This window comes from Sander vitreus, chromosome 5 (assembly GCF_031162955.1).
Source record: "Sander vitreus isolate 19-12246 chromosome 5, sanVit1, whole genome shotgun sequence".
Classification (NCBI taxonomy): Eukaryota; Metazoa; Chordata; class Actinopteri; order Perciformes; family Percidae; genus Sander; species Sander vitreus.
In genome coordinates this window covers 38,046,930-38,056,929 of record NC_135859.1, presented here as the reverse complement: position 1 = coordinate 38,056,929, position 10,000 = coordinate 38,046,930, and the positions used below count along the sequence as shown (strand labels likewise).

Sequence of the window (10,000 nt, the reverse complement as noted above, 5' to 3'; positions counted from 1 at the left end):
GACAAGCACAGAGTCCATGTTACTCAGAGAAGCCCAAACATCTGCAGCGCCCCCTGCTGGCTGGCTGCAGTATAACTCACAACCTAACACACAACAACTCATCAAGACAAGCATACAGTCCATGTTACTCAGGGCAGTCAGTCAGTCAGGCAGTCAGTCAGCCAGTCAGGCAGTCAGTCAGTCAGTCAGTCAGTCAGTCAGTCAGGCAGTCAGTCAGGCAGTCAGTCAGTCAGTCAGGCAGTCAGTCAGGCAGTCAGTCAGTCAGTCAGGCAGTCAGGCAGTCAGGCAGTCAGTCAGGCAGTCAGTCAGTCAGTCAGGCAGTCAGTCAGTCAGGCAGTCAGTCAGGCAGTCAGTCAGTCAGTCAGGCAGTCAGGCAGTCAGTCAGTCAGTCAGTCAGTCAGGCAGTCAGTCAGGCAGTCAGGCAGTCAGGCAGTCAGGCAGTCAGGCAGTCAGGCTATGTTCACACTGCAGGCAAAAGTAGCCCAAATCTGATTATTTTGGGGTCAAGTGACCAGGTCAGACTTCTTCAGAAGTAGTGTGAACACTCAAATCACATGTAGACCACTTCCACATGTGGTCCTGAATCAGACCCAGGTCTGATGTAGACCACTTCCACATGTGGTCCTGAATCAGACCCAGGTCTGTCAGTGTAAACAACCAAGGAGGATTTGATGAGACTTTTACGTCAATCGACATCGACATTTGTCAAAACCTGACCAACATGGAGACCAGTGATGGAGCAGGTCAATGGAGGGAGAGGGAGCTGTTAGACCCCATCAGTATATGGGGAGATACTTCAATCTAAACTAGAAGGATCAGACCCTAACCGCTCCAAACGAACTGGAAGAACGGGGACCAGGAGAACGTAGATGACTTCCTCCATGACCTCCCTAACGTTAGTGCAGCAGCGTGCTGCGTCTGATGTCATTGTTATTGGTCTTTAGATCATGCGAGTCAGTTCAAAACCACAAACAGTTCACACTGGAATCTGATATAGGCCAACGTAGCCAGGGACGCACAGCGTGGAAACATCTGGAGCGCCCCCTGCTGGCCAGCTGCAGTATAGCTCCTAACCCAACACACAGGGAATGGTTTTTATCATTCATATCATCGGTCCTATTTCTAGCATGCACGCGTTTTCTGAGACGTGCGTGTCACGCAGGCAGTGTGCACGCTCTAACCTGTTACCATGGGAGCCCAAATAAAAACAGACACGCCATGCAGCTGACGCGCTCACACCACGCAGCCAGTGTGCAGGAGGCCTAACGGTCAAGATATCAAATTGCATTTTGTTTTATTAATTAAAGAACGGCACATTTCGTTGATGGAGGACCCTTAGGCTGAATCTCATTTCTCTGTCTTACCCCTTAGTTTACCCCTAGCCCTTAGTTTACCCCTACCCCTTAGTTTGCCCCTACCCCTTAGTTTGCCCCTAGCCCTTAGTTTACCCCTACCCCTTAGTTTACCCCTAGCCCTTAGTTTACCCCTACCCCTTAGTTTACCCCTAGCCCTTAGTTTACCCCTAGCCCTTAGTTTACCCCCTAGCCCTTAGTTGCCCCTACCCCTTGGTTCACCCCTTAGTTTGCCCCCTAGCCCTTAGTTTGCCCCTACCCTGTAGTTTGCCCCTACCCCCTAGTTTACCCCTAGTGCTAGTTTGCTCCCTAGCCCTTAGTTTACCCCTAGCCCCTTAGTTTACCCCTACCCCTTAGTTGCCCCTAACCTAGTTTACCCCCTGCCCTTAGTTTGCCCCTACCCCTTAGTTGCCCCCTAGCCCTTAGTGTTACCCCTCGCCCTTAGTTTACCCCCTAGCCCTTAGTTTACCCCTACCCCTTAGTTTGCCCCTACCCCTTAGTTTGCCCCTAGCCCTTAGTTTACCCCTACCCCTTAGTTTACCCCTAGCCCTTAGTTTACCCCTAGCCCTTAGTTTACCCCTACCCCTTAGTTTACCCCTAGCCCTTAGTTTACCCCTACCCCTTAGTTTACCCCTAGCCCTTAGTTTACCCCTAGCCGTTGTCCCTTGAAACCGAGTGGTAAGGGGTAGGGGTGAAAACACTCCCCTATGAGATGAGACACCACTTGGTTACATCATCATACATATTTAGGTCTGTTTGCAATACATATTTGTATACATACTGCATGGTGTGTTGTATCTGTTTCAGTTATCACTGTTTTAAATGTCATTGATGTTCAGAAACACTTTCTTTGTTAACAAAAAGCTGTTTTTATTGCCCAATAAAGTAAACATTATTACAACTATTACAACTATTAGCACCATAACTTACATGTCCCACACATTTAAAGAAGGCACTCAAATGTATAAAACAAAAAAAGACACACAAGACCACAAACAAACCAAAAATCATCATCAGACGCACACTGAGTCTTTGGATGTTTGTTTACAGTTTTCAGAGATGATCCAGAACGAAGATCTGCAGAATCTAGCTGCTCGGGGGGGAGATGTGTTAACACGCTGAGATTATTAGAATTTGTGTAAATGTGTTTAAGATCTGCAGATTCCGTTTGTTCCTGAACATTTCATGTTTAATATGAGCTGTGATGTGAATCCTTCAGAAGGACTGCAGCTCCAACACTGTCACGACATCCTCCCTGTGTGTGTGTGTGTGTGTGTGTGTGTGTGTGTGTGTGTGTGTGTGTGTGTGTGTGTGTAGGAGTAGGTGGAAAGCTGCAGTGTCTGATTCCCCTGCAGTTAGCTCACGCTCTCACACACACACACACAAACACACACACACACACACACACACAGGGAGTTGTCATGTGACCAGCAGCGACCAATGAGAGGAGACCGTTGTTCTTCCTCAGGGTGAGAGGAAGATAAGGATTCAGCCAATCAGATGTCAGACAGAGAGGACCCGTTATTATCACACAGAAGGAGAGTGCTTGTTTCTGTCTTCATATCAAAGTACATCTACTAAAGTACAGCTCTGAAATACTTCACCTGGGTACTCACATGTACTGCTGCCTAGGTTTTAAGGATGAATGGAGCCGTGAATGTCTCCAATCTTTGGGTCTTCACTCGTGGAGGAATAAACTGGCCTCGCTGTCAGACATAAACTAAACCATTTCAGGGTGATGAGGCTCATCTTACTGTCTTCTTTTAATGATTTGATGTCTTTTTAATATACTGTACTATACTATATATATATATTAAAGACATAAATCATGTATCAGCGCGTAGTATTAAGAGTGTAATGTTTACATTTGAACATATATATATATATATTTGTGTGAATGCTGCTGCTGTCATACTAATTAAAACCTCTCACTCCTTCACCTTCTAACGTATTTATATTATCATATTAAAGCAGAAACACATATCTTCTGATGATAAGGGTTTTCTAGTTTCTGATGAAGCCAGCTGCTGATTTACCCTCTACACCCCCCTCCATGTGTACTGGTCTTGATATCATGTCTTATGCTATATTTGTATATATATATATATATATATATATATATTGATATGTGCCTATATGCATATTATTGTCTCTATTGTACAGTAGGCCTATGTGTCTATATTACTATTTGTCTACTACTACTACATGTCTATGTGTCTATGTATAGAGAGTTAACACCTACCGAAGTCTAATTCCTTGTATAGGCTACTACTTGGCCAATAAAACTGATTCTGATTTATTCAGCAGCTCAGCCCGGCCTGCAGGCAGCCGGCTCCCTCTGACACGGGGAGCAGGAGGCACGGCACGGCACGGCACGGTATGGCTCGGTTCGGCCCGGACAGACAGACACAGACACACAGACAGGTGGACTCACTTCCCCACGAAGTTCTCCAGAACGGAGCTCTTCCCGGCGCTCTGCCCGCCCACCACCGCGATCTGCGGCAGGTCGAGGCTCGAGTTCTGGCCGATGGAAGCGAAGGCGTCCTGGAGCTGGTTCACCAGCGGGATCAGGTCCTCCATCCCCCGGTTCCCCATGGCGGAGACACGGCGGGGACACGGCGGGAAGACGACGGAGAAAGAGAGACAGGTGTGGAGAGACAGACAGGTGTGGAGAGATAGCGAGACAGGCAGAGAGAGAGAGAGAGAGAGAGAGAGAGAGAGGCAGGTGTGGAATCTGGATGCTGCTGGTGGAGATTCAGTCAGACAGACAGGCAGCAGGCAGGGAGACAGGCAGGTGGATGGATGCAGCAGCTAATCCGTCTGTCGCTCCGTGCTCATGTCTCACGTCATTACGCTGTGCACGCGCAGTGATCAGTGAGTCGATAATCGATCCGAAATCTCAGATTCTCTCCGATGACCTTCAGTTCTTCTTCTCTCCTCTTCCTCTCCTCCGCCGCTGCAGGGAGCATCACACACACACACACACACACACACACACACACACACACACACACACACACACACACACACACACACACACACACACACACATCCGGTGCAGACCTTCACAATAAAAGCATATAAGCACTAATAGCCTACTGATATTTAAATAAAAAAGAAACAGATCCATTAATAAACATAATAAGAAATGTCTATTTATATAGAATAAGAAAAGAAAATCTCAAATATTCTCTAATCTAAAAATATTCCAACTTGTTTTGTGATCTTAACAGGATACAATCTTTATATTATTATTTATTTATTATTATTTATTTGTTAATTATCTTTCTAATGACGTATTTTCACAGTCTGAGACTTCAACAGTTTAACAATGAACTGATAAATGATCTACTAAACTGACAAACATTTAAGGTCCCATGGCGGTCCACTGGAAGGGGCGGGACTTCGTCTCTCTCTAGTGTTCATGGGAAATGTAGGATTAGAACTACAAGCAGTGTTGCCAGATGAAGATTATGTTTCCAGGCCAAACACACACTAAACCGCCCAGATTTCTTGGTGGAAAACAGACCAATCGACCACGCTTCTCTTCTTCATCACCAAACTGGCGACTAACTTTACAACCAGGGCTGGACTGGCCATCTGGCATACCGGGCATTTTCCCGAAGGGCTGACGCACTTTTGGGCCAATCGCCGATATGACTAGGCCTTTTTTTGTTTTGTTTTTTTGTTTTTTTGGCCGTGCCGGCCCATAAATAACTCACAGCGGCCCATTGGTTAATTTTCTTTATTGGCACTGGCCTGACCCAATCAAATCCAGGAACCCCCTACCCCACTCCGGGCCACACATTTACGAATCCCACTATGGCCACGTCTCCCGGCCCTGAGACACGAGCTGTAATAGTTATGCTGGAAGTTTAGCATCCACGTTAAAATGGTTAAACAACCACCAAAGTGCAAGGGAGGTGCAGAGAAATTACGGGAGAAAAAGATTAAGAATCTACAGGCCTCAAAATGTGCCAAAATGTCAGACATGTTTGGGGCTGTAGTAGCTGCTTCAACATCAGCATTACCTGAAGCCGAGGAGGAGGAGAGGTGGCTGGCTATACAGAGAAACAGAAACATCATGACAGGGATGAAGCCGAGGAGGAGGAGAGTGACCATGACAGGGCCAGGGGAGGAAAAGATGGAAGAGAGAGTAGATGACAACGTGGTAAGGAGTAGGCAAATTAACAGGGACTCTCAGGAAGGGAGGGGCTGTGTGTGTGTGTGTGTGTGTGTGTGTGTGTGTGTGTGTGTGTGTGTGTGTGTGTGTGCGCGTTATGTGCACCTCACGTCATAACGACAACAAGCAGTTTGGCTGTAACATTAAAGTCAGCAGCTGTCAGGTAACCTGACTGTTTAAGCTTACAGTGAAAATGCTAGCGGTCGGCCTGTTGGGCAGCTGAAAGTCTGTGTGATCTATAAAATCTGTTTTTAACGTTGCTAAGCCAATATTGTTGTGGCCAATTTGGATGTGTGTGCATGTATAGCGTGTGTGTGAATGGTTTATTCATTACGTCACCTGCGCACCTGTGTGTATGTGCTAATCAGCCAGGGTAGTAAGGGAATCTAGTCTAGGAAGCCACACAGTTTTTCAACCTCAGCTGTGTGATAGTGATGGTTTTTAGATCTCGTCTGTTCAAGTCAGTCTTTTGTATGTGTTTTTAAATACATTTATACAATAAAGAATTAATCATACGACGATGGAGGACCTCATTTTTTGCAACAGCAAGAGTTGGAAATGTCTTCAAAATCCCTGTAGTGGCATATTTTGTGTACAGACTGCCACCACATTTTGTTGAAAAACTTAGCTTCAAAAGACGGAACGACTGGATTTGCCACAGGAAGGACAGCGCCAACTGAATCCACTCAATAGGACGTAGATACAGCCCGCGCAAAAGCTTCGCAGAAGAATCACGGTAGGACAAAAGAAGAATTGTTACAAGCTGTGTGGAAGAGATTGGCCTTCTCACAAAAGGGATACAGGTACATCCTGCTACAATTCTTAATAAAGCCTTCAGCAGTTCTGCTAAATCAATATCAAAGTGAGTGATGTGTCTGCAGCTGTCAATCAAAGTGAAACGGAAAATGAACGTGGTAAAAGATCGGTCAAACTAATGGCCAAAGCATTGGAATTAAAAATAATATCAAATCAAAAGGAATTCCAGGATAAGAAACTACAAACTAACAAAGGAAGTGACACAACTGATGCTTTCAAAGGGAAATGTGTCTGAGGTACAAAGTCTGAAACGTGACAGTTCAGTTCAGTTCAACAGTTTCATGAATCACTGAAACAAAAACTACCTGAGGATGAAATGTCGAAACAAAATGAATGGTTTGAAACCCAAATACACAACAATAAAGCAATAATACAAAACATGGAAAAGTGGTTGTTTGACAAAAGGGACAATGATGATGCTGCACACAACAGAACTGCACCAGCCACAACTGTGGTCACCGATGGCATCGGTCCAGGGGACAGCGTTTCTAATGTTGGTGGTAAAACAGGCTCATCAACGGGCCGTTACAGTCACAGGTCTTCAAGGTCTTCAATTGCTGGAATTGCAAAGTCAAATTGCTGTTCAAACTGCAAAGGCTAATGTGTACAGAGGATCTGATGTGCAGAGCTCAAGAGCTCATTCAGATGGAATGAATTCGTATCTGCGAAGTTGTAAATGCAAACCTCTCAGACTCTCTGATTCCCTCAGACCCTCAGTTCAATCTTCCACCAACAGGAGGCAGCAATGAGGCAGTGCTAATGGAGGCACAGCCTAAATATTCCAATCATCAGTTCCATCTTCCACCAACAGGAGGCGACAAAACTGCCATATCAATGGGAGCACGACACAAGGAAACATTTTCACAGCATGTTGGACCAAAAGCTCATGCTCTGAATCCCCAACCAAGCATGCCTCAAATATTTCAGGAAACATATCATGCAACACAAAGGAGCCCATTCAATGTGTTGACCTGATACAAACTAATGTGGACCAAGGCAATCTTCTTTCCATCATGCAACAACAAAATGAAATAACGGCTCTATTAGTGCAACAACATTCTTCATTATCATTACCTCCAAGGGATATACCATGCTTTGATAGAGATATATGTCTACGCCGTATACAGCGGACGTAATCATACACGCCACGTGGCAACGCCAGAACAACGCCACACGCTTAGGAAAACAAGAAACGGTTGAGTTTAGGAAAGAAACAATGGGGAAGGCGTTATCATACTACTCGCTACGGCCATCATTCACACGCAGTGTAAGTCAAAGGAGGCCAAACGGCGTTGATAAACATGCTAAAAAACAAGTATGCGTCTTGATAACGCGCCAATAATGGCGTACGAAATGGAGTGTTATACATACGCAACTGCCGAATCAGCTGTTTTACGGTCACTCTTCATCTGGTAGCTGGTTGCCATGGTTCCAGACTTTAAACTCATCAGCTGTTTCTGAAACGTCAATGAAACAATGAACGGGGAAAACCGTAAAGAGGTAAAGAACAACAGGTGAAGAACTACAGGTAAAGAACAACAGGTGAAGAACAACAGGTGAAGAACTACAGGTGAAGAACTACAGGTAAAGAACAACAGGTGAAGAACAACAGGTGAAGAACAACAGGTGAAGAAGAACAGGTGAAGAAGAACAGGTGAAGAACAACAGGTGAAGACCTACAGGTGAAGACCAACAGGTAAAGAACAACAGGTGAAGAACAACAGGTGAAGAACTACAGGTGAAGAACTACAGGTGAAGAACAACAGGTGAAGAACAACAGGTGAAGAACAACAGGTGAAGAACTACAGGTGAAGAACAACAGGTGAAGAACAACAGGTGAAGAAGAACAGGTGAAGAAGAACAGGTGAAGAAGAACAGGTAAAGAGGAACAGGTAAAGAAGAACAGGTAAAGAAGAACAGGTGAAGACCTACAGGTGAAGACCTACAGGTGAAGAAGAACAGGTGAAGAACAACAGGTAAAGAAGAACAGGTGAAGAACAACAGGTAAAGAAGAACAGGTAAAGAAGAACAGGTAAAGAAGAACAGGTGAAGAACAACAGGTAAAGAAGAACAGGTAAAGAAGAACAGGTGAAGACCTACAGGTGAAGACCTACAGGTGAAGACCTACAGGTGAAGACCTACAGGTAAAGAACAACAGGTGAAGACCTACAGGTGAAGACCTACAGGTGAAGACCTACAGGTAAAGAACAACAGGTGAAGAACAACAGGTAAAGAACAACAGGTGAAGAACAACAGGTAAAGAAGAACAGGTAAAGAAGAACAGGTAAAGAACAAGAAAAACTGCCTTAGGGACCGTTCGGTATTTATGGAACGGACCACCGGAGGAAAATAGGGGAGGGTCATGTCTTTTTATTCTTTGTTGATGGGAGGGTCATCCCATTGTTTTTAGCCTAGGGGGGGAGGGTCACCAACTTTTGTATTCATGAGAAGAGCAACATTTCAAAGTGGCTTGTTTGGTGCATATTCATCCATGTAGCTCTCAGTCTCGGCCCCTATCGCTAGCAGATGGACCCCTCCCTGTTTAGTCAGCCAGACCTGTAGCTTTAGAGACCGTGGGATTTCCCAAACTTAATAAATCCCGCTTGCACATATAAACACAACACTGCTTTGCTAGCTCCATCGTGTTGTAACTAAGACATCTGATGAAAAAATAATTGTATTCATTAGCATGATTGCCGTACTGTTTAGTTCAAAAACATCCAAAACACCGTACGAAAACATACCAGACACAAGCTTTTATTTTGAAAAGTCGAAGCTCGCGGAATGCACCAGCCGGGAGGGCATGAGACGGGAGGTCTCCAGGCTGCAGCCATACCTGACTCAAATATCCTTTCGGTCCCGGTGATATTATATATATATATATATATATATATATATATATACACACGACAGCCTTTTCAAGGCATTTGAGAAGGAAGGAGTGGTAGCATGCAAGCCCCCAAACTGACGCTTGTCTGAGAAATGGAGTTTTGGATAATGTTCAGCTTTGCAAGCTTACCTATGTTGTGTCTTCAGTTGCAGCACTGCGTTACCGATGTGTGTAAGAGGAACTTCGTCGACACTGTTTGATTATAAAAAGGTTTATTACATCAAATATTTCAGCATTAATTTACAAGCTTCTGCAGGAGCTCGAGAGGCGACCAACCCAATCTTCAAATATTGTCCCTCTGAAGTTCTGCGGTTATCTCATTGTATATATTCTGTGCATTTAGTGTGGGGGTGGGAGGGGGGGTGTGAGTATATGCTTGGAGTAGGGAACTGACCATTTAAGGCCCCATACATGGTATAACTCCAACAAAATATCTTCTGTCTTAGGGGGCCCGTCTAATGTTAAGTTTCCAAATGTTTCAGCAACAGTAGGATAAAGTTCATAGGAATTCCCTTATATGGCAAACCTTAAGTCAAAGTTGTAAATCTTCAGACACCAAGCTGTAATGTTACCCTACAGGACTAATGTTCAGCAGCAGTTAGTAACAAGCTGTAATGTTACCCTACAGGACTAATGTTCAGCAGCAGTTAGTAACAAGCTGTAATGTTACCCTACAGGACTAATGTTCAGCAGCAGTTAGTAACAAGCTGTAATGTTACCCTACAGGACTAATGTTCAGCAGCAGTTAGATTCACTAAA

General features: G+C 44.7%; 1 protein-coding gene across 1 annotated transcript in view; it reads right to left on the bottom strand.

Moving 5' to 3' along the window:
• LOC144517739 (dynamin-1-like) overlaps positions 1 to 3,947 on the bottom strand; it is a 29,188-nt gene extending 25,241 nt beyond the window's left edge. The window contains exon 1 of the mRNA XM_078249864.1: positions 3,787 to 3,947. Within this exon, the coding sequence (XP_078105990.1) occupies positions 3,787 to 3,947 (161 nt within the window). The remainder of the gene's footprint in view (positions 1 to 3,786) is intronic.
• Positions 3,948 to 10,000: the final 6,053 nt, after the last annotated feature.